Source organism: Esox lucius, chromosome 12, assembly GCF_011004845.1.
Source record: "Esox lucius isolate fEsoLuc1 chromosome 12, fEsoLuc1.pri, whole genome shotgun sequence".
In the NCBI taxonomy this organism is placed as follows: domain Eukaryota; kingdom Metazoa; phylum Chordata; class Actinopteri; order Esociformes; family Esocidae; genus Esox; species Esox lucius.
This window is the reverse complement of record NC_047580.1, coordinates 13,060,542-13,085,105: the sequence shown is the minus strand read 5'-3', so window position 1 is coordinate 13,085,105 and position 24,564 is coordinate 13,060,542. Positions and strand designations below refer to the sequence as shown.

General features: G+C 41.6%; 1 protein-coding gene across 4 annotated transcripts; it reads right to left on the bottom strand.

Moving 5' to 3' along the window:
- Positions 1-502: 502 nt before the first annotated feature.
- Positions 503-23,236, bottom strand: LOC105013886 (intermediate filament family orphan 2). Of its 4 annotated transcripts, none has more exons than XM_020052020.2 (10): positions 22,156-23,236; positions 13,604-13,664; positions 11,879-11,977; positions 11,705-11,749; positions 6,888-7,061; positions 6,592-6,767; positions 5,532-5,736; positions 4,977-5,075; positions 4,458-4,594; positions 503-3,739 (listed from the first exon to the last, which is right to left on the bottom strand). In XM_020052020.2, the coding sequence occupies exons 1-10, from the start codon at positions 22,677-22,679 to the stop codon at positions 3,634-3,636; spliced, it is 1,626 nt and encodes a 541-aa protein (XP_019907579.1). In that variant the 5' UTR covers positions 22,680-23,236; the 3' UTR covers positions 503-3,633. The 4 variants fall into 4 exon arrangements, with proteins under 4 accessions (XP_019907579.1, XP_010874031.1, XP_019907580.1 ...); XM_010875729.4 differs by having other exon boundaries at positions 5,532-5,703; positions 22,156-23,234; XM_020052021.2 differs by lacking the exon at positions 11,705-11,749 and having other exon boundaries at positions 22,156-23,234.
- Positions 23,237-24,564: the final 1,328 nt, after the last annotated feature.

Below are 24,564 nucleotides of genomic sequence, written 5' to 3'. Positions count from 1 at the left end.
AACCTGAATTCAACATTACATGTCAAGAATGTGTAGCAACATTCCACTGATTCAGATGAATTATATTCACCATCAAGCTAAATGTAGCCCAATTCAAAATTGTACACAGTAGGCTGTCAATTTGCCCCAAGAGATAACATAATAAATGGTCATATGTGAGATCATAACTGTAGTACTAGCATGAATGACAAGAAGACATCTACACTTTATTTTTTAAGTTAATGTTTCTAATATTTTTGCCTGACACATTCCCCATTTAAACTTTCTTGCAGGCCCATCAATCAGTTTACAGTGACTTGTAGTCACCTCATACTAGCTTTAGACAGTCACAGTACTATGCCCCCACCCTAAACCAGCCCGGACTAGCTAGTACTCTCCAAGTCTCGTTCTGTAAGGGAAGAGGAGGGGACAAGTCTTGTTATTGTTTAACTTCAGTCTTGTAAACGTTAGAGGCAGGATTCTACACAGTGCCCCTTTAAAATAAAATAAAAATTTCTTTTTATTAAATCACAGTTTATTAAATATATGGTTCAGTCATACAGTACATTTGCAAGCATTTGCATTTAGCTGCATTCTGCACATAAAATACAAATACAAAACTTGCAGCCAGCAAATCCCTGGCACCCATGACTGTTCCCAAAGAAACTAACAGATATATTCCAATATGAACGTCAAGAATCAAGAAATATTTACACATGATTATTTCTTCTTATGATTCAATACAGCTTTTCAATTTTTGGAGAGGCTACAAACAATAATGATATCTAGACATATACGAATAACAGGCTGTGCGTATTGTAAATTATAAATGTTAGTTCTGAAGCATTTAACAAAAATATAACAAATATAATAAGGCAATTCATATTTCTCAATTGTATATTACTCCAGCGTAGAAGCCTGGTTGCAGATCTGTTTGTTCTGTCCAGCCAACTCGTACGGTTATTCTCATGCCAAATTGCTAATGGGAGTTGGCTGTACAGCAAAAACAATCTGAAACCAGCCTAGCATATCAGTAGGCACATGGGTATTATTCAGAGGGCCATATCTTGCCATATTTACCCTGTGAAAAAACTGAGTGACAACATTCCTGAAAGAAAGAGCAGTCATTGGATACACTGTATTTAGGCCAGATTCGCTAAATGTTGGCACTGATGCAGTGATTGCACCTGTTTGTCTGAGTGACATTTTAAACGTAAAGAGTTACTAGAAAGGTCAAAAGCAAGAAATAAAACATAAATCGGCACGCAAATAAACACAGTGTTGTCATTTAGCTTTGTATTTAGGACTCTTTGATATATTCCATTACCCGGTGATAATGATAGGTGCAGATTTGCACCTGTGCAAACGCTTAGTATAGCTGGCACCAAGTAATCTAGACTGTTGGCTTAAGAACCAGTTCATTACTGCCCAACTAAAAAAAAAGACAGATAAGTAATAGAGGTCCACAAAAGTAAGGCTTGCTTATTTGCATAAAACAGTAAAATGGATCACTCCTGTGATGGCTCTGTCCAAATATAGGGGAACTTGGACGTTTACTGACTTACAGTACCTGCAAAGGCTCTCTGAGCCTCTTGTATGCGCTTAAGCAATGGAATCTACAGTAAGGCAATCTCAGAGTGAATCTAATTCTTCAGTAAGTGAAGACTGACCTCTTGTGTATAGTAGGTGAACTGCATTCTCCCTGCTAAGACTAATGCTAGAATCACAACCAAGTGGGTAGGTGGAAGTTAACAGTTGTCATGAACAGAGTTTGGATTTATTCCCGTGGTTTGACAAAGCTGTGTCAACAATAAACTACACATTTCCTAGGAGGCAAAGATCTAGCTGTAAACCCTCACCTAGCAACCCACGCGATCCCAAAACTGTTTACACCCTTCCTGTTTGCAGACAGCATGTTTATCAGTTCTCATTCTTGTACTTATTTTGCCATGGGGCAGAATGAACATGAAACCATTTTCATGGATGCACGGTCCATATTGTACTGGTTTAGGTCCGGATCGGGCCAGCTGTCTGCCCATTAAGTATAGGGGAACTATAGTGTTAAAATAAAACATATCAATTTATTTTAATTACATCTAAAAATAAAAAATGTTCTTGCATTTAACTTGTAAATGTATGCTATCAAGGTAACGGACACGTTTCATACTAGTAGGTATCGGTTTATGTTATTAAATGGATATCCCCCATTTGTCTGTGGTGAATATCACCTTCCTACTTGGTTATGAATGCGGGGTTCGGCCTGGATTCAATCAGTTCAAGCATTAACCTGTAAGAGGTGGAACTACATTGGAATTGTCCAAACGGTGAGCAGCTGTTGGTGTCATCATTGTCTCCCAGCCACACACATCCTACACATGAGGCTGCCGAGGGAAGGGGGATCATAACTGCTGCAATGGATACCTTCCAACAGCTATTATGGGCCCTTCCTCCACAATTAACTCTGCATTTAAGTAATAGTTGGACAGAGGTGTAAAAAAAGCATCTCCCCAGTGTTCACCAGTACTTAGCTGTGTTCGCCAGGTACGATAAGTTCCTAATTAAGATCTAAATGAACTCCTTTCACCCGGTATTTTAGGTCTTAATTAGGAACTTTCCTTACCCGTTGAGCCAGTCCAAGTACTTTTACACCCGTGTCAGAGTTGCTAAGTGGTTAAACGCGGTACCTTATCTAGAAGTAGTTATTGTTGAGGATGACATACTTCTATAACAGTACTTTTTGATCTAGTGTCTTACAACCCCACAGTCAGGTTGAACTGGTGGTCCTCTGCTTCACCACAGGGTTCTGTCCTTTCAAAGGGGTTTTAACATCTGGCTGATGAGTGGTGCCAACATGACCCTTAAGGTTTATGTCCACATGTTACATTAGCAAAGGGGAGTTTCTAGTTCTGTGGTCACGCTCACATTAGAAGGGTAGTTTTCTAGTTCTGTGGACTGTGGACCTGCTCACATTAGAAGTTCTTAATGTGAACGTGTACACTACATGGAAATAATTAGGTAAAATGTAAATGTACAACTATATTCTCAGCCTAACTGAGTTGTAGATTATAACTCACATTCCAGTGTTCCGTCTTGTAAACAAAGCTGCTGGGGTATGTACGCCGCCCAGGCAGCCAATGGCAAGGTCCGCTTTAGGTATGACGCTGGAGCTGCTGGTGGATTTGACAGCTCTAATTCAGTTCCACCTCTGACACAGCCGAAACAACGGTTCTGTCGGCGTCGGCCAGCACAGATCTCGTACAATCTAGCCTTTGGGAAATATGTAATATAGACCACTGGAATGCTTTGATAGACCACCAGTGGCTGAATATGTTTGGTTTCCTGTATCTTGACATAGATAGGATGAATACTGGGCTGATTACACAGTAAAATGACTAGAGGTGGACAGTCAGTGGAGTGTGTGGAGATCCTGGTGTTGAGTAGGGTTAACTAACACTCTGACCAGTGGTGAGCCAGTGAGGTTAATAAACAGGGAAGCACCGATAGTTTACGCTGAGTCCACAGGACTCCTCAATGACCAATTGGAAATCTGCTGAAGAAAACATCGACGGGAAGACACAATTTCATCCGCCGTCTCCTCCGGGTTAGTAGGTGGGGGAGCCAGGCGTTGGAGGGTCGAGGGTCTGCGGGTGGTTATCAGCTCACACCTCCTACTGCCTCCCCGTCCTTCTCCAGCTCTTCCTGGGTCTCGTCGCTGTTCCCTGAGTCGCTGCTCGCTACCGAGCTGAACGATGGAGAGTTCCTGCACCCCGGAGAAGACAGGTCAGTCACAGACCCCCGTGTGATTGAGCCCACTGTGTGGCGAGGCCTTTCTCTGTCTCAGTGGAACAACGCATCATAGCATCATAGACCCTGTCTCAGTCCCAATGTCTTACGCTGCTATACTATTGTGCTGGGGGATTGGGTCAGTTCTCCTTCCCCACTAAGTTCTCCTTCTCCACTATAAATCGTTGTTGATATGAGGAATGCATTTTCTGAATTTTCCCAGTCTCCTCCTGTTTTAAACTTTAGGAGGACATGAGGTCTTGGTCCACACCTGTGGAGTACCTGGTTTGGGGGGCCCGTTGCGGTCCCTGTCCTTGTCCATCTGGTCATACTTCTCACCTAGTCTAAATTTAAATAGACTCTGGATTTGGCCCACATGCATTTATTAATTATTCCAATTGGACTCTTAATATCACACTCGGCACAGCCAGAAGAGGTCTGGTCACCCCTCTGAGCCTGGGTCCTCACTAGGTTTCTTCCTAAATTTCGGCCTTCTTAGGGAGTTTTTCCTAGCCACTGAAATTCAACACTACTGTTGTTTGCTCCTTGGTGTTTAAGGCCTGGTGTCTCTGTAAAAGCACTTTGTGACAACTGCTGTTGTAAAAAGGGCTTTATAAATACATTTGATTGATTGATCGATCGATAGCACTGAGATGCCAATGTTTGCCATGTGCTGAGAAAGAGGCGTGTCTGACCTGCCGGTGCCCCCAGAGCCCTTAATGAGCCTCCTGCACGTCTCCATCTGCACGTCCAGGCCCCTCTTCATAGAACACATCTCCATGTACTCATGTAGGTGGCGGTTCATATCACTCTTAGCTGTAGCCAGCTCATACTGGGGAAAGACAGAGAGAGAGAGAGAGACACGATGTCCGACGGGGAGCAGGGTCGGACAGAGTTAGAACAAAACGTGAGACGGGGGAGCCAGAGAAGGCGAGTTAGAGAACGGGGTTGAGGGTGTATGAGGGGGAGACAGAGAGAGGGAGTCAAAGAGTGGGGGATTGAAGATGTGTGTGTGTGTGTGGGGGGGGGGAGCCATTCCGGTGGGCAGAGCAGTGCATTGAAAGAAAAGGCAGTGATTCAGGGGTGAAAATGGCCTGTGGTCAATCCATGAAAATGGCCTGTGGTCAATCCATTTTCAGGAACTGTTGATGACTGACCCCAAGGAGAGTGGGAAACAGCCATGAACCTTGAACTCACTTGTCTTGGTTCCTTACCTCAATTTGTCCCATGGTCTCCTGGTACTCCTTCTCTCGGTTCTGGAAAAGCATCTCGGTCTCGTCAATCAGGCTTCCCAGACTGCCATCCTGAGAGGCCTAACAATCCAAACAGATCCATTCAAAAAATGAACAAGGTTTAAAATACAGTAGTACGTTACAGACTCTGTTGACATGTCAGACTACAATAAAAACTTTTGAAAAATTAATAATTTGTGAAGTTAGAGAATGTAGATGGATAGATAAGGTAGATGAACATCCGTCGAACACACAATTGAGCGACACACACACACACACACACACACACCAACACACTATTTGACAGTAAATAACCAATTTAAATAAACTGTTGGACCGCGCTGTTTGACAATAAATGTCTTCAAACGTTTCTGAGGCCACTCTGAGACTAAAGGCCTTGGCACAATGGCCTGAGGAGATGTTGAGGGAAGGACACACTGACCTGCACAGGGCCCTCCCCCTGGACACAATGACCTGCCCAGGGCCCTCCCCTGGATACACTGACCTGCCCAGGGCCCTCCCCCTGGATACACTGACCTGCCCAGGGCCCTCCCCCTGGCCTTCTGCTGCAGCACAGGCACCTGTAGTAGCACTGGCTGCAGCACAGGGGGTGTTGTAGTTGGCAAAGTCCTCCCAGAGGAGCAGCGTCTCCTCGTTCTCCTCCCACGCTAGGCTGTCACAGTCGTCATCAAAGTCAAACGTCTCCCTCCTGGTGACAAAGGAATTATCATCTGAGCAAGTTCTGCATACAAGAGAGAGATGGAGGGAGAAGAGAAGAAAGGGAGGGATGGATGGAAAAAAACACAGGCCACATGGAGGAGTGGAGGAAGGAAGGAAACAGAGAAGAAAAAGATGGAAGGGGAAACCAAAGCCAAAGACACATACAATGGAAAAGGGTTAAAATGAACAGAACAAGGAAGACAGAGAGAAAACAACAGGCAGACAGTGACTGACAGACAAACAGATGAAAACACAACAGAGTAATAAAGCACACAAGAAACCAGGCTGAGATGCTATATAATGACATAAACTACAGGGTTGATATCCAGATTTAGGACTCAATTCAATCAAACCTGCAGTGCAGCATTAACGCAGCAGCCGTTTCCAATGGTCAGATGAACTCCAGACTGGTCTTGGGTACAGTATAAACACCTCCATCAACTATAATGTTAAACTGCCTTTCAGTTCAAATTTTTTTGTGGACAAGGTACGGATGTTGTTAATACAGACATTGTCTTAGCGAGTTTGAGCCCTTATATGCAAAATCGAAGTCACTTTGGATAAAAGCGTCTGCTAAATGAATAAAATGAAAAATGAATCTGAAGAAAAGCTGACATGAGCTCATTGAGCGACTAATACTGACTGACATGAATGAAGCACTCCTTGTACACTAGCACACTATAAATTCCACTTTGTGGATTTTGCTTTCCTAACTCTCAATATATTTTAAAGTCGTTTTGGTCAGATGCCTCCCAGTAGCCACAAAGCCCTACCTTCCCCACACTGCATGTTACAATCACCAGCAAAGAGCATTGGATTAGGAGTATAAACTAAGCTAAGAAATTCCTTAACCCAGGTCAAAGGCTGGTCCACTCACAGCTGGTTGAGCATGCGTTTCATCTCGTCTGTGATGTTGAGGCACCCAACGACCTGCTCCTTCTCTGGTAGCTCCTCTTCTCCATCCTCCTCTCCGCCCACAGAATCAGGTCCCATGTCGGAACTCCTCTCCTCACACACGGCTTTACGCTCCTTCCTCCTGCACGAGGCAGCACCCTATGACACACGCACGCCACATACACACACACACACACACGCGCACCGAGGTCATGGATGGTCCTCACACGGAATGACCAAGAGGCAGGTGTTGCATGCTGGGAAAAGCTGCCCAGTTACCTTGCTGTCTGGGGCGGATCTTGAGGGACTCATGCTGAACATCTTGCTCATGTCTTCTGAGTTGCGCTGTTGAGCCACGTCGCAGAGCTTGGCTGTGATGTCGATGCGTCTGCAGATGTCCATGTCCACCTTCATGGCCTTCTCCTGGATCGCAGTGTCCAAATCTGACATTTCCTACCAAGAAAGAGTTCCTTGGTCACGATAATCAGAGAAAATCATACCCCGTGATTAAATGTGGTCGTTTTGTCCTTTGTGGATTGAGACATCAGGTGCCTTTCAGCGATGCTCCGATCAGCAGATAGATTTATGAATTTACAAGGATTTTTCCGCTTTCTAAAATACTCCAACTCTGCAGGCATTACTTCCTGCTCTGCCATAGTCCCACCCTTTCCTCTCCACTCTGAGTTCTATTACATCATCCCACGGTTGACTGGATACTGCTGGCCAGCTAGATAACTAACTTTACAATGAACACAATGGCTTGTCATTGTTTCAGCCCCTAGTTTAAGGTTGCTATATTATTGTGCTGGGGGACTAGGGTCTGAGGGACTATGGTCTGGGGGACTAGGGTCTGAGGGACTATGGTCTGGGGGAATTGGGTCTGAGGGACTATGGTCTGGGGGATTAGGGTCTGAGGAACTAGGGTCTGGGGGACTAGGGTCTGAGGAACTAGGGTCTGGGAGACTAGGGTCTGAGGAACTAGGGTCTAGGGGACTAGGGTTTGGGGGACTAAGGTCTGGGGGACTAGGGTCTGGGGGACTAAGGTCTGTTATGACAGTTTGTCCTGTCATAAGTCCCAACTGTTTACCTTGCATTAGTTTATGCGACAAGGGACAGGGGTCTGTCTAAAACGTGTGCTCTGGTATCCTTTCGGAAGGATGCTCTCAGAAGAATGCTCTCTCTTTTCTGGTGTCTTGTTTCACCTTATGAGGACATGTGGCCATTGAACACACCTCAGGACTACTGGGCCCAAATGACACATAGATGTCCCTTTCCAAAGTCCTCCTGATTGTCTTGTAGATCAAGTTGCTGCCTGATGATTCCTACTGTCACTGTCCACAGCCCAAACTGTTGTCCCTGTCCACCTGGTTATGCAGCTGACTTGGACACAGCCCACATTCATTTATTAACCTGCTTGCTATATGTACATGCAAAAACAATGATGTGGCCCAAAAGGTCAATTACTCTTCTAATCTTCACCCAGCACAGCCAGGAGAGGACTGAGAGTCAGATTCCTCTGTAGGTTTTGACCTGGCTAAGGAGTTTACCACTCTGTTCTTTGGGGTTTCAGGCTTTGTATCTGTAAAAGCACTTTGTGACAACTGCTGATGTAAAAAGGGATTTATAAAACACATTTGATTGATTGATTTGATGGATCCAAATTTTAAAGTCATCTTAGATCATGGTATTGATCCATACATGTTTGAACCGGAAAAGGCTACTGTACAACGGATTTGAAAGGCAGTGGTAGCAGAATATTATTGTGATTATCCTTCCGGGTGAAACATTTGACACATTTGGATTGAAGAATGTATTCACAAATCACATTTGGACCACAACAGTTTAACAACAGGACCAATGCAGCAAATAAGTACATCCATTTTTATTGATTTGTGCCTTGGTTCTTGCTAAACAAACAGTGGGAACTTATTGCTTATCTTGGATAGATTAATCAGATAACTACTGAGATCTGTGGCTAGTTCATCTACAATAAATTGTATAGTCTGCCAGTTGGTTTGTGTTTTTGCCAATGGTAAAAGGATATAATGCAAAGGTATAGCCAATTTTTTTTTATTTGTTTTTTTAGATATGGCTGGTTCAAACCCAAATGGATTTGAATCTGGCTTATGGGAATTCATTATTGAGATTTGTCGCTAGCAATCTACTGTACAATGGCTACTATTTTTAAACACGGTTCCTTTGCTGTAATTGCAACATACAGTAGCACCCTTCATTGAACAACCAGATTTAGTGGAAAGTTGAGAGCATGACCTCTTATTTCTACCGGTAAACATGTTCATGTTCTCGAAGGTATAGAATCAGCTTGTTAAAACAAAATTATCGATGGAAACACTAATGTCTACTGGTAAATATGTGTTAATTGTTGGTATGTTATATAAGGGAGGTAAATGCAAACATGGTGTACACCAGTGAGCTATGTTGTAGTTACTTATGGGTGCATTACGAAACACAAAATAGTATTTTTCTGCATTAGCTTACTACAGGCAGGCACAGAACACCACATGGGCATGATCAATGTTGGAGTTTCAAATATAGCTATTGTTTTGCTACCTAAAGTATGTTTTAAAGTATGAATTCTGGAACTTGTGGTACTTTATTAAGAGACAAATACAGAGGAAGTAGATTCCACAGCAAAATTCTAATTCACTCAAGACTGTGTTCAGGAGATCTTCAGTTCAAGACTTGGTTGAGGAGATCTTGTATTTTTATGACACAAATAGTTGTGCTATAGTGAAATTCCCTTTAATCTTGCATTATCGTGATGCTATGACTCTCATCTTATATATAACAAACCTTCTAAAAGTAAATATAATTGGCATTTCTTGATAAGTAACAAATAAAGGGTTTAAAAGTAACTGGGAAAGGTCAAGTGTGGTCTCATGTGAAACAGTAGTCTGGATTAATGTGAGAAGCTGCAACAAACCAAAGACTGGGAGAGTGTGGAGCCCAGCTGGAGTTCATTAGAAAGCTGGCCAAAACCAAACAGCTTCAAACTGCTGGCGAGGCTTCAACTGCTGTGTGAGGCCAGACATAGGGGTTTCTCATCTCACTGCTACTCTGCCTCAGTATCTGTGTGTGTATTTGTCAGCATATACAATAAATGTGAGTATATGTATATACAGTATCTCACAAAAGTGAGTACACCCATCACATTTTGGCAAATAATTGAATATATCTTTTCACTGAAAAAATGACTCCTTGCTACAATGTAAAGTAGTGAGTGTACAGCTTGTATAACAGTGTAAATTTGCAGTCCCCTCAAAAGAACTCAACACAAAGCCATTAATGTCTATACCACTGGCAACAAAAGTGAGTACAGTGAATATATATGTATATGTGTGTGTGTGTGTGTGTCTGTATGTATGTACAGTGGGGCAAAAAAGTATTTAGTCAGCCACCAATTGTGCAAGTTCTCCCACTTAAAAAGATGAGAGAGGCCTGTACATTTCATCATAGGTACACTTCAACTATGAGGGTCAAAACGCTGGGCAACACGGACTTTCAACTCCCTCCAAATATTTTCTATGGGGTTGAGATCTGGTGACTGGCAAGGCCACTCCAGGACCTTGAAATGCTTCTTACGAAGCCACTCCTTCGTTGCCCGGGCGGTGTGTTTAGGATCATTGTCATGCTGAAAGACCCAGCCACGTTTCCTCTTCAATGCCCTTGCTGATGGAAGGAGGTTTTCACTCAAAATCTCACGATACACGGCCCCATTCATTCTTTCCTTTACACGGATCAGTCGTCCTGGTCCCTTTGCAGAAAAACAGCCCCAAAGCCTGATGTTTCCACCCCCATGCTTCACAGTAGGTATGGTGTTCTTTGGATGCAACTGAGTTTTTACCAAAAAGTTCTATTTTGGTTTCATCTGACCGTATGACATTCTCCCAATCCTCTTCTGGACCATCCAAATGCTCTCTAGCAAACCTCAGACGGGCCTGGACATGTACTGGCTTAAGCAGGGGGACACGTCTGGCACTGCAAGATTTGAGTCCCTGGCGGTGTAGTGTGTTACTGATGGTAGCCTTTGTTACTTTGGTCCCAGCTCTGCAGGTCATTCACTAGGTCCCCCCGTGTGGTTCTGGGATTTCTGCTCACCGTTCTTGTGATCATTTTGACCCCACGGGGTGAGATCTTGCGTGGAGCCCCGGATCGAGGGAGATTATCAGTGGTCTTGTATGTCTTCCATTTTCTTATAACTGCTCCCACAGTTGGTTTCTTCACGCCAAGATGCTAACCTATTGCAGATTCAGTCTTCCCAGCCTGATGCAGGTCTACAATTTTGATTCTGGTGTCCTTTGACAGCTCTTTGGTCTTGACCATAGTGGAGTTTGGAGTGTGACTGTTTGAGGTTGTGGACAGGTGTCTTTTATACTGATAAGTTCAAACAGGTGCCATTAATACAGGTAACAAGTGGAGGAGAGAGGAGCCTCTTAAAGAAGAAGTTACAGGTCTGTGAGAGACAGAAATCATGCTTGTTTGTAGGTGACCAAATACTTATTTTACAGAGGAATGTACCAATAAATTCATAAAAAATCCTACAATGTGATTTTCTGGATTATTTTCTCTCATTTTGTCTCTCATAGTTGAAGTGTACCTATGATGAAAATACAGGCCTCTCTCATCTTTTTAAGTGGGAGAACTTGCACAATCGGTGGCTGACTAAATACTTTTTTGCCCCACTGTATGTATCGGTCAGTCTGTATGTGTGTGTCTGTCTGTATGTGTGTGTATGTGAGTGCGTATATCGGTCTGTCTTTCTGTCTGCCTGCTTAGCCACCCAATAATCTGCCTATTGGCCTGTCTGTGTCTGTTCAGCTTACTTGGCACTTATCAACTGCAACAGAATGTCTTGGCCTCAGTATTCATGCAAGAGGGTCCATTTGAGCAATGATAAAAATGTGTGGTGAGTATACTGACTGCCAATGAACACATATCACCGACAAGTGAGTGGCAGCAGTTGAATTAGTTGTTGAACATGTGGGTGGAAGAAGGAATAAATAATGAGGGGTGGGATATAATAATAGGATATAATAACAAAGGTATAAATAGTGTCAAAAAGCTTTGCAACTTACCGTAAGTTGAACCAGTCCGCACAATTGAAAGTCGGTTGGGTTTTTCTAGTTTAAATGAAGCACACAAACTACTATGTGATTACTCTGTGCTCACCCTTTCACCATGCTATTTTTTGTTTTTAAATACCATGAGAATGGGAGGACTGCTGAATAAAACCTGAAAGTCCTACTTACATTGTCAGTCATGAGGCTCTTGAAGACCACCAGCTCTGTATTAAGTCTGTCCACCTTCTCAGTGAGCTCCTCCTGAACCACTTGGGACTCCTGGGCACTCTGGAGAGGGCAAACCCAGGGACAACAAACACACATACTTCACTTCTGCCGCCTCACCATAGGTCAATTAACTCTGCACACATTTCTAAAAAAACAACTCTGGAAACAGTTCCACTACTTTGATACACCACAGCAAAATGTAGCCGAGTTTTGGGCCAGTAGTAACCTGGAATGCAGCTAGCATGAAACACAGTGAGTCAGATCTAGTCCCTTCATTTCCATTTAAACTTCATCTCCATTTAAAATGAATCTCCAAAGATGAAACATGAGGTATATTATGTTATAAAACGCATGATCCCGCCCAGTGTTGGTTTGGTCACACGTTACTTTGCACACAGTGGGACTGACACTAGTGACCCCACACATATTTGTTTTCTGTCATGGACCTTGCAATTCTGTTATGCAAATAACATAGACACACTGTTCATGTCGGAGGCGTATAAAGATAATAAGTTATCATAACACCTGAACAGGGAGCAGTCTGACAGTCCTGGAGAACACACACCTTGAAACCCAGATGGAGGCTGCTTCCAGATGGTCTCAAATGATTCCAATTATTTTTGCAGTATTTACACTGTATGTCTTTTTCCATTGTCATATTTAACTCACAGATGTGGGTTCTGAATACAGTCCTTTTTAAAATATTTGGATACCTGGATATTTGAGATACATTCTAACCACATTTATTGATTAATGAATGTTGTTAGAATTAACATCAATTTAAGAAATCACACAAAGGAAAAATACTTCTAGATCATCTTTCCATCAGGTCTTGGGCTGAATTTGGTGGCACAACCTGTCCTATGTATATAGCCAGTGGTCTAAGATTTTATCAATTTCTAGATGTTCCGTCAGACAGAGTGAAGATGTACTTCCAATTGATTGGAAAGGGCTTTGCAACCCCTTAAAGCAGTGTTTCCCAGTCCTGGTCCTAGGGACCCAAAGGGGTGCACGTTTTTGTTTTTGCCCAAGCACTCACAAAACCTGATTCAAATGAAAGACTTGATGAAAGGTTGATTACATCAATCAAGTGTGTAAAGTGGTTGGGCAAAATTAGAATCAGATTTGTGAGTGCTTGGTTAAAAACAAAAACTTGCATCCCTTTGGGTCCCGAGGACCAGGATTGGGAAACACTGCCTTAAAGAATTACGGGCAGCAAGAATCTTCTGAGTGCCTCAGGTAGGTCTTTTGATCTTGGCATAATGTGTCACCACACATCCATATGGTTAAGACAAAATCAGACCAACTTTCTAATCTTTATGGAAGGCTGGAACCTCCCAAATTACTCAGATGATTATCCAATATTTTACATCTGATTTGGTGCACCTGATTAACTTTCTAGCCATTTATGGTAGATGTAGGTGTGTACTTTTTCTACACAAATTGCATTTTGGTTCATATTAACATGAATGGTTTCAAATTTTTATTTGTTTTGTGTGGTTTGCTGAAGCAGTTGAAATTTAGCCTTGAACTTTGGATTTAAAAGGAAATTACTGGTATCAGAAAAATGTTGTTAACGCCCATTCCCAGGCTGGATCCTTCAGCTCATGAGTGTTGAGATGATCGGAGCTAGAAGAGGGGGAGTGGTGCGGCTGTGATAGTTAACATAACAGAAATGAACCCCACCTCCTTTAATGTCTCCACCATGGCCTCCATCTGCTGCCGCTTATACAGCTCCTCCTCCCACCTGGAATACGTCACACACACACACACACACACACACACACATACGTCACACACACACACACGCTTTGATCAGTCCCAGGGTCAGCCCTGTATAAATCCCAACACAGCTCACTGGAGCCCATAGCCTGTTTACTCACAATCACCATGGGAACACAAGCAATCAACTAACCATGTCAGGGAAATCATCAACCTGGAAAACAGAGGGTCCTTTCTAGTCATTCAGTCATGTTCTTTGTTCTCTGTTGTCCACTAAATGCATGGAGGACAGTGTTGCGATGTCAGGGCAGTCCATAACTGTGCACAGCTTTGTTGCTACGTAGTGAACACTGCTGTCCTCTGTCTGCTCTGCCTGGTCAATGAAGACTCTCCTTGGCTGAGCCTCTACTGATCGTGTGTATCGGACTTAGTTTGATGCTAACAGAGTTGTCCAGGTCCCTGGCACTATTACCTAGCATCCCTGTTACACTTTAACTAATATAATGTGAACACCACTAGTGAAAACAATTATTTAATTCAAAATCATCATGCTGTATCAATAGGTAGCTATGACGCAACTCAATTCTGATAATGTCTAGGTTGAGTTGAGTGTGATAATGTCTAGGTTGAGTTGAGTGTGATAATGTCTAGGTTGAGTTGAGTGTGATGGTGTCTAGGTTGAGTTGAATGTGATAATGTCTAGGTTGAGTTGAGTGTGATAATGTCTAGGTTGAGTTGAGTGTGATGATGTCTAGGTTGAGTTGAATGTGATAATGTCTATGTTGAGTTGAGTGTGATAATGTCCAGGTTGAGTTGAATGTGATAATGTCTATGTTGAGTTGAGTGTGATAATGTCTGGGTTGAGTTAAGTGTGATAATGTCTAGGTTGAGTTGAGTGTGATGATGTCTAGGTTGAGTTGAATGTGATAATGTCTTGATTTAGTTACATGTGCAGGATAAAGGATGAGTTTCTGCTGCCCAAAAGAGCTTGTGATGTTGACACTGGCTGTGGTGTGTTATGTACATGCGCTTTTGTTTCCATCTAAGTGTTGTATTCACGGTGATGACAGCAGGATATGTAGACTTAGAGAAAGAGAGATCACCCTTTAGGGTTACAAAGCATATGACATTTGACTGTTGTCTATGCTATAACCATTTACCATCCTGAGGGTAAACATTACTAACAGTCATCGGGAGAATAAAAGGTGTGGGTTAAGGTGTTACTTTGGGTGTATTGTATTTGCTCAGTTATAATGTCAACCCTTCAATGTTTTTAAAATGCTTACATTTGAATGTTTCGTCATAAGGCCTACTGTCAGTATGGTTATCAGATGTCATTATTTTCAGCTCCTCATTTGAATATATACCTGGCCCCAGCAGGAACCTGGCAATGCAAGTACTATGCTCAACCAACTAAAACGCTACATTTTTGCAACAGAAATTGTCGATATTGAGTATATGCAAGTTGTGACACAAAAAATCTCTAACGGCTGTTTTTAAGGAATGACCATATCCTTCAATAGCTGGACTATGAATCCTTCATCGTTGTATCCAACTACGCACAGCAGGGGCAGTCATAGATTATGTGCACTGTTGCATTCCGGATCATTCATTTTTTGAAACCACTCACAATAAATTGTTTTTCTCCGCAACCGAGGATGGTAATGGCTGTGGACCAAACATTTTGTTTGAGCCCTTTATGCAATATTATGAAAAAAAGGATCGCTGAAAACACAACATACAGCAAATTATCTTCTTTGATGTGTAGTTTCCTTTAGGGATTTCATGCTGGAGGGCTCTTTTTAAATGTGTGCAATGACTTGCCTCTTTTGCCAGCATGTTCTGCTTTAGTCTGCTAACTTTCAAAGGTATAAAAAGAGACAGGAAGGTTGGAGGAAATGTAGCAATTTAAGGGGGAGGCTTTTGTCTAGTAAAGTAGCTCCTTCTAAACTCAAAAAGCAGTATTGTTTAACTACAGCCCCCCACCCATCCCCTCACAATGCCTCAGTATGTAGGAGGGTTAAGTCAAAACTGTAGCACAAAAGGTACAAGCTTCAATCTCCTGCAGCAGCAGAGCAGATAGACCGTATATGAAACATTCATCATCAACGTGATGGAACACGATATCAAGCACCCTACTGATAAAATGGTTCTGACACATCCTTTCTCTCTTTGTGGTGTAGTTGGTGACTCAAAAGCACCCTCTCACTCCAGGATTGCCTGGGGCGTTGAGGGGAGCAGCCAAACTCCAATCCCATTAGGAGGCTGGTCCTTGCACCAGGAGACAGGAGGCATGCAGTGCTGGCTAAACACCCCTAATGGGAGTGGTGTACAAAATAAAAAAGGACACATCGGTTGCCTTAAGCAGTCTATTGGCAAAGTATGACAGGAAAACATGGTTTGGTTGAACTTCTGAATTTTCTTCTCCATATTCTGCATTTCTTGCACATTATTTTTCAACAACAACAAAAAAGAAACGTTATTAGTGTACATATTAAGAATAATATTCTTTAAAATGCAAGAAAAAAGCAAATATCGGTCTCATGACTCAAATTAGGTTTGCGGCACAAATGCTAAGATATCTGGAAATGAAACCAGTAAACAGATTCCTGTCATTGCTTGTCCATGTAATGTGTACAGGGTAAGGAAACCAATGGGTAATTTTCTATTTTGGGTCAACTATCCCTTTAAGAAAAAGTGCAACAAACCCAGGCCCATTAACACCACCCACCTGGATGACTATGGAGCCGCAAATCACAACACACCCAGGCCCATTAACACCACCCACCTGGATGACTATGGAGCCGCAAATCACAACACACCCAGGCCCATTAACACCACCCACCTGGATGACTATGGAGCCGCAAATCACAACACACCCAGGCCCATTAACACCACCCACCTGGATGACTATGGAGCCACAAATCACAACACACCCAGGCCCATTAACACCACCCACCTGGATGACTATGGAGCCGCAAATCACAACACACCCAGGCCCATTAACACCACCCACTGGGTAATGATGGGGCCAAAAAATCTCAACACACCCAGGCCCATTAACACCACCCACCTGGATGACTATGGAGCCGCAAATCACAACACACCCAGGCCCATTAACACCACCCACTGGGTAATGATGGGGCCAAAAAATCTCAACACACCCAGGCCTATTAACACCACCCACTGAGTGATGATGGGGCATGTTCTGACAGTAAGGAACTCTTAAATCCAATTTTTATTTAACTTCAACTTGAAACAGGGAAGTCTGTGAGTCCAATGTCTCATTCACAGATGAGCCCTATGAATAAAAAGACATTAAAACAAATAAGAAAATATAAATTACATGAGTCAACTCAAGGTTAACTGGCACAATTCGTGAAATTGTGCAAAAGTTAATGCAAAAAAAACTACACAAACAATCAGTTTGGGCTCAGACATAAGGAGGAGCTGTATATGTTTGTATAAAACACAATCATTTCTCAAACACAAAACATTTTATTGAGCAGTACGATTTTTTTCTCTAGAAAACAAATGTTTCAAAAGTATTGGCACCTCTTTAGAATATATATTTTTTAACTAAGTGGCGCCTGTTAGGAAATTCTCTGCTTTTCAGTTGGTCTCAGTCTCCTGGAACTGTATTGATGCCTTTCACCTGTTCCTGTTTCTCTGGGGTACAAATACGAGGTTGCACGCATGTAAAATCCATCTGTCATCCATCACCATGAGTGAGACCAAAGACCTTTGTGCTGAAAGGAGACAGATGGTTGTTGACCTACGCAGATCAGGTAAAGGATACAAAAAAATACATTTGAGAATACCACCAAGCACAGTCAGGGAAATAATAAGAAAGAAGTCTGAAATTGTTGTAATTTGCACAGTGAGGAAGATAGTGAGGAAGGCAGAAACTAATTCAAGGAACACGGTTTGAGAACTACAGTCTAGTGCCCGGATATTTTAGACCAAAACCAGGTTTGCCTCTGCCAGGAGATTGAGACTTGGATGGACCTTTCAGAAAAACAACAACCCCAAACATACATCAAAATCAACACAGAAATGGAAGCGGGACAACAAAATAAATGTTTTACAATGGTGGTCTGTCAAGGATCTTGGCATGTGTTCCATGGAGGAGAGTTCCCAGATCCCTCTATAGGTGTGAACCAACCTTGTCAGACTTTCTCGGAAGAGGCTCGGTACTGTTATTAATTCCAGGGCCGGCTTCACAAAATATTGATTGTCAAGGTGCCAATAATTTTGAAACCTATGTTTTTCAGAAAAATGTCATACTTCTTGAAATGTTTTGTGTTTGAGAAATTATTGTGTTGAAATAAAAATATATGGCTCCCCCTTATGTTTTAGCCCAAAGTATGACCTAGCAAATATAACTTTTGCTAAATATCACTTTTGTTAAAGGGTGCCAATGTTCTTGATTTGACGGTGTATATAAAGCTGACATGAAACAAAACAGATGTGCAGTAATCACCTCTAGCGACCAAACCTGACCCAACAGGACCAGAGAATCAAGCCTGGAATTTGTTTTAAGAATGAGGGGCACAGAAACTACATGCTACCTTTCCCAACCTCAAATAAACCCTCTGGCACTGTGTTTGAGTTTTATTTCCTACCACTCATTGATCATTTGTACTAATTTAATATAAGCCACAGCTTTGTGGATACATTTGGGAAGTAAATATGAGGAACACATAATTGGGGTATTAAAAAAAGAAATGTGGAGAGAAAATGGAGAGATACTAGCCTGGCTCCAGGTGACTGTTAAGTCAATAGGACAAAGAGATCTGATGTCAGCCGACGAAGGGAAGTTGACCCAAACATTCTAATTCAGTTGCTTGGAAGTCTCTAGTCCATATCAATACAAGTCAATACCAACCAGCATCATATAAAAAAAACACATTAAGTCAAAAGTACAATCACGTATCCAAACAAATTGTCTTTGAATTGTGAACCTGAAATTAACTCCTTTGTAATACCCTCTTGGTCAGATGCTAAGCTGCAGACCATACAGACCCAATTGGTAGCACTTAAAATAACACTTTGTCATCCAAGTCATTGCATTCTCACAGTGTTCAATCTTTTTAAAACACAGGCTTCTGTGTTTGCCCAAACAATGGGCTCTTTTTAAAGCTTCACAAAGTTAATGAGAGGAGTCTGAAGTCTGAAGTACATCTGGACCCAAATCTAAAACATAAAATGTGAATGAAACCCTACTTAACACAGTAAAGCACACTGGTCATTTAACATGCATTTTGATGTGAACCACATTACATTTATGCGTGCATACATTTTAGCATTTCTAAAGCTGCAAAACTGGCATTGCAAACACAACCAACTAAGCCAACAGTCCAGTTCTGTTTGGCACGTCATACGCCAAAGGTTTGTTATCCTATATGAGTATAGTAATTGGGAATGACAACCTGTGGAGGGTTATGGATTGCATAACAACTAGTATTACACGATCCGGGCTTACAAATTGGACCTTTACCATGGTCATTCCTATTGAGAGGCGTTTGGAGGGAAACTGACCGTGAACCCTCATTAGAGACGCTGAGAGAAAAGAAGGCCCCTTCTCTCATAATATTTGCCATTATAATCCATGTCAATGTGTCATGTTTGTGTGTGTGCGAGAGTATGCATCTATTGCTTTACTGAAAAGCCTTACAATAAATGAAAACATGTGCTTTAAATTGGTACTGGAATTTCAACCCAGACTAAATAACCCTGAGCATGCATTCCACTGGCAAATGACAGGCAAGGAGCACAGGAGGCCAGCTGAGAGGGAGATGATTCTCCTACTACTGTAGCCTGCTCCTCCACTGTTCTACTCCTCCACACCAACCGCGGGAAGCTGATGTTAGTGTGGAGGGAAATGACAGGCGGCCACGCCTGTATCTGAATTAAAGACCTGCGATACCTACAGGAGATTTCACTCTTTACATGCTGGTGGATCTTAAGTTGGATCAAAAACATGTCCTGTCTTTTCAATGATACAATTTGACCAGACAACGAGGAAGTTGTCTTTTCTTGTGTTGTTAGTGAAAAAGGCTACTGTGGCTTCACATTGGTCTTGGAGTAAATTGTCTGAAATGTTGCTTTCCAAAGTTGTGGGTTTTCTTTGGGTCAGGTTTTAAATAACATATAATAACATGGCCCATTCACTTAACCTAACTATATACAATTAGAACAGCTCTGGTACTAAAACACGCATTGGTCTAGTTTCGCCACTGCCAAGCCTTTGCTTCCTTTCCCACTGATCAATAAGAACATACTTTCAAGACAGTCTGGAACAGACAGTAAGAACCTACTTTTACGACAGTCTGGACTTTTCACTAAGAACATTCTTGGACAAGACATCCACGTGACTCCTTCCTCTGCGGACTAAGTGTGACTGTGTTGAGGTCGCGGGTGGGCGCTTGGAAGGAAGGGAAGGAGGATTTGGGGGATGATGACGTACGTCTGATGGCACGCTGCCATTGAATTCCCAGTGGAGACAGAAACTGCTGAGGACAATTCACATCCCCTGCTCCCAGGCCAGCTTTTCAAGGCACCACCAGAAGAATGGTTTCTAATATTCATCATGGTATTAGCAAAAGACCAAGTCGCTGCTGGGATTCTATACTTTCAATAAATACATAAGTTTGCCATTTTCATTAGGGTAAAACCTTGCAACAAAAGAATAACATCCTCAAGTTAAAGTAAATACTTGCACATACTGATAAAGAAATGTTGCATGCTTTAAAACAACATGACTCACATCCTCTGATTCAAACGAGAACAGTTGTTCTCAGAATGAGGACGGAATTCCTCTAAGATGATAATGTTTGCTGTTTCATTTCCTTAGGCTTAACAGACAATATCATAGTTTTTTCCAGCAATGGTAAGCTCTGAACTTCATAACTTGGAGCGAAAAGATTTCTTTATGACTAAATGTATGTTGCAGATGTTTTTTAAAAAGTGGCAGTGCTCCAGCTTTCCAGTGAAATGTGACAATATGATATGTTGTGGTTAAAAGAAGACACTGACTCAACCTTTTCAGCCACTAGTCAGTTCTGTTGGAAACTGATATTCACATCACCTGTTTTTTTAAATTGTTATAACACTAGTTACAGCACTGGGTTAACATGGTGTCCCATAGTCCCAAATTGCATTGTAAAAAATAGGAATGGAAATTATGCTGTGGTCATTGCCTGTTCAAGTGTAATCCATGGTTAAGGACTGCCTGTCCCTAAATGCCAGACCAACACCATAGACATTTAGGCAAGGGTGAAAACCTCTTGAAAAAATTCACGTGGTGTAAGGTAACTATCTTGAAACCCCACCCTAGGCAACATGTGACTGGGGTCTGGTTTCATCTATAGACTGTCGCTAGTATGATGCTGATCTCTGAGGTTATTTTAATGAGTGCATTTAACAAGCGGCTGATTTGCATTAACTACCTTCACTTAAACTATGACAAATGGTTTGCTTGCAAATGTATGTTTCATTTGCAAATTGACCATGTCTGCCTGGCGATATTTTATGAGAGTTGTCTGTCTATAGAGGACCCAACAAATAACTACTTTCTCTCAATGAGAAGGCACTGATGTAGGTCCTCTATGCCAAGATGCTCCAAGATCAAAACTAGACCCTAATCCATTTGCTGCCAGGGGACAGGTTATAGAGACTATACTCTACATAATGATTTAGACATAGCAAAGATGATGGCCAGAATATAAAATGTTCAGATGAAATGCATTTATAGTTTAAATAAAATATTTGAATACCTTATTTTTTATGTGGTCAAAGGAATATTAATATGGTATTTGAAATTGCTCATTTAATGTTATTATGTTGCTTAAATTACAAAGATTTTTTTAGTTCTCATCTCAAAATATTTTAGTTCTGGCTAAAACATGCCTTGTGTCTCAATTTTCAGAGGATTGAAGTAAATCAAAAAAATATATAACTTTATGATACTTATACACTATTTTATACATACATACATATATATGTGTGTATGTATGTATGTATGTATATATATATATCTCAGAGGGTGAACTACTTCTATTTTCTGAAAGCAAATTCCTTCACTTCACTCTTAAAAAAGAGTGAAGTGAAATTCCTTCATGTCACTCTAAAAAAGAGTGAAGTGAAATTCCTTCACTTCACTCAAATTCCTTCACTTCACTCAAATTCCTTCACTTCACACTTACACTTCTGACAATTTAGGAAATGAATGTGGTTGCCTAAACAACACTTAAAACCTGGGTATCTGCCAACGTCACCCAATACCTACTGTATTACTTCAAGACATATACAGCTTCAATTTAACACCTTGTCTACAAGTTGTCAAATATGGTTAACCAAGTTTAACAACTTCCTCAGCAACATGACACATTTTATGCCTAGATATTTCCTAGGCATAATATTAAAAAACAACATACATCAGACACTTGAAACTTATGAAATTGTTAAATGGCGACTGATTGTAATGTTGGTTAATTGAAAGTGACATTACTTACTTTTTTCTGTACTCGTCTCTATCTCTTTTGACTTTAGCCAAAACATTGTACAATGCTCGCAGTTCAGGCGTGACAGTGTCCACTTGAACTCCAACACCGTCTGGCTGCATCCAAGACACCCCGGGGCTATGGAAAATCTTGACTCGGTCTCCAAACCTCCTTGTGTGGGTGAAGCTCCATATCGTACCTGGTACCCGTGGCTGGGATCCAGCCAGAGAATGGTCCAAATAGCCCGTTTGGGTTGCTTGTTCTCGGGTAAAGTAAGCTCTGTAACGGGCTTGCTCTAATGCCTGCTGTAGTTGATTTTCTAACAACTTGTTTCTACGCTCCAATTCGTGAACTTTAGCTAGGAAACATCGAAATCGCAGGTTAAGGGTTTTCAAGGCATGAATGTTGGAACCCAGGTCGTTCCGTAGGGCACTAGACACCCTAGCACCTGGGGGGACCGCAGCAGTACCCGGAGAGAGCGAAGCCTCAGCAAACACAGAATTCATCATTTCGTTTGAATTAAATGAGCAATACATTCAATTAAAAATATCCCCGGTCTTCCGAGGGATCCACTTCAAATAACTACTAGTGGAATTCTCAACACTGCCCGCCCCACGTCTGCCTTAAAAATAGGCCAGCCCTCCACGAGGAGGTCCTCGATGATGCGATTCTTTGAAACGATCTTATGCGGCTACAATCTTGCAACGAGACTATTTCAGTGTCAATGTGTCATCTTGGACAATGTAGAAACATAGAAACAACATGAAAACAAACGCAATATGTCACCTTCCTCTTCATGATGCTCAAGGCGAATGGATCTCAATGCAAAATGGTTAAATGCTATAATGATAGCCATAGGCTTTGTAGCCTGCGCACCTTCAGAACTTGCAACTTCACTGTGAATTGCAGCTGATATTTTTCTTTACCAGTTTTCCGAAGTCATTCGCATTCCTTCATTTCTTCTGGGCTGTCCATTGTATTAATGGTTGTCCAAGTGAGCCAAATGCCCCCGAAGCAGTCTGAAATCAAGCCTCTGTCCCATAGCTGTTCCCGTTGCTGATATCATTTTACAGCTAAACGAAAAAACCTTCTCAGCCGCTACGCCCCGCCCTCACTCCCACACTTTCGCCATTCGTATACTATTCTATATATACTATATAGTCTAATAACTAAATGCGCGTCAAGCAATAACTTTACCATTTATGATTTATAAATACGTAAATTAAATTATAAGTTCTTGTTTGTAGACTTCGAGCAGTTTATACATCTCCACATTGTTTGAATTTGCATGGTAGCCTTCTTGTCATTGAGCCACTTGCAAATAACCTACCAGTGAGCTTACTGACAACAAACAAAAACAAGGAATGATTACACCGATAGTGCCCTATAGGCCTCCTTTTTGTGGGGTGGATTCAAAATATTTATATTTATCTATACTTCTATTTCACCTTCACAAAATAAAAATTGCCGTAAAAGAACCAACATGATTTTATGTTTCCCCTTTTTCAGATTTAGCAAGTAGCCTATCCATGAAAGATTAATCACAGGGGCATATCAGTACTAAAACAAATTCAGCACCATGGGCAGTGCCGCAAATAGTAGTAATGCAGGTTACATTCGGATTCAGCACCAATGCAGTGGATAGCGCCGCGGTGCGGCCAGCTTCTAAATAGCTTTTCAAAGATTGCAGCACCGGAGCTCGGTGTAGCCTCGCCTCGTCCCCAGGCTATTGTATCCAGTGGTCACTGTGTAAATCTGGTACAAGAACAATAGTCATTTCGAGGAGTTAAGTGTTTAATGAGTGTGTTTTTGACATTTAATAATGTATTTCGTGTAATAATAATAATAATAAATAATGCATTGTATTTGTATAGTGATTTTCAAGGATCCAAAGACACATTATCAAAACTTCCAGTAAGTAAACTAGAGCCTGCACCTATTAAACCACTGTGAAATTAATGAGTCATACAAATATATATCTATATTTCTCTCTCTCTCTCTCTCTCTCTCTCTCTCTCTCTCTCTCTCTCATATAGTTAATAATGCAAAGTTCCTTCAACAAGGTACCAAAAGTCGTGGCTAAAAATATTTGCACTCATTTAAAATAAATCATAATTGTCTTTAAAAATAAGTTGAAATGTAGTATTTGGTGTCCACAATTCTTTATTACACTGTTAATACACTCACCTAAAGGATTATTAGGAACACCATACTAATATTGTGTTTGACCCCCTTTCACCTTCAGAACTGCCTTAATTCTACGTGGCATTGATTCAACCAGGTGCTGAAAGCATTCTTTAGAAATGTTGGCCCATATTGATAGGATAGCATCTTGCAGTTGATGGAGATTTGTGGGATGCACATCCAGGGTACGAAGCTCCCGTTCCACCACATCCCAAAGATGCTCTATTGGCTTGAGAT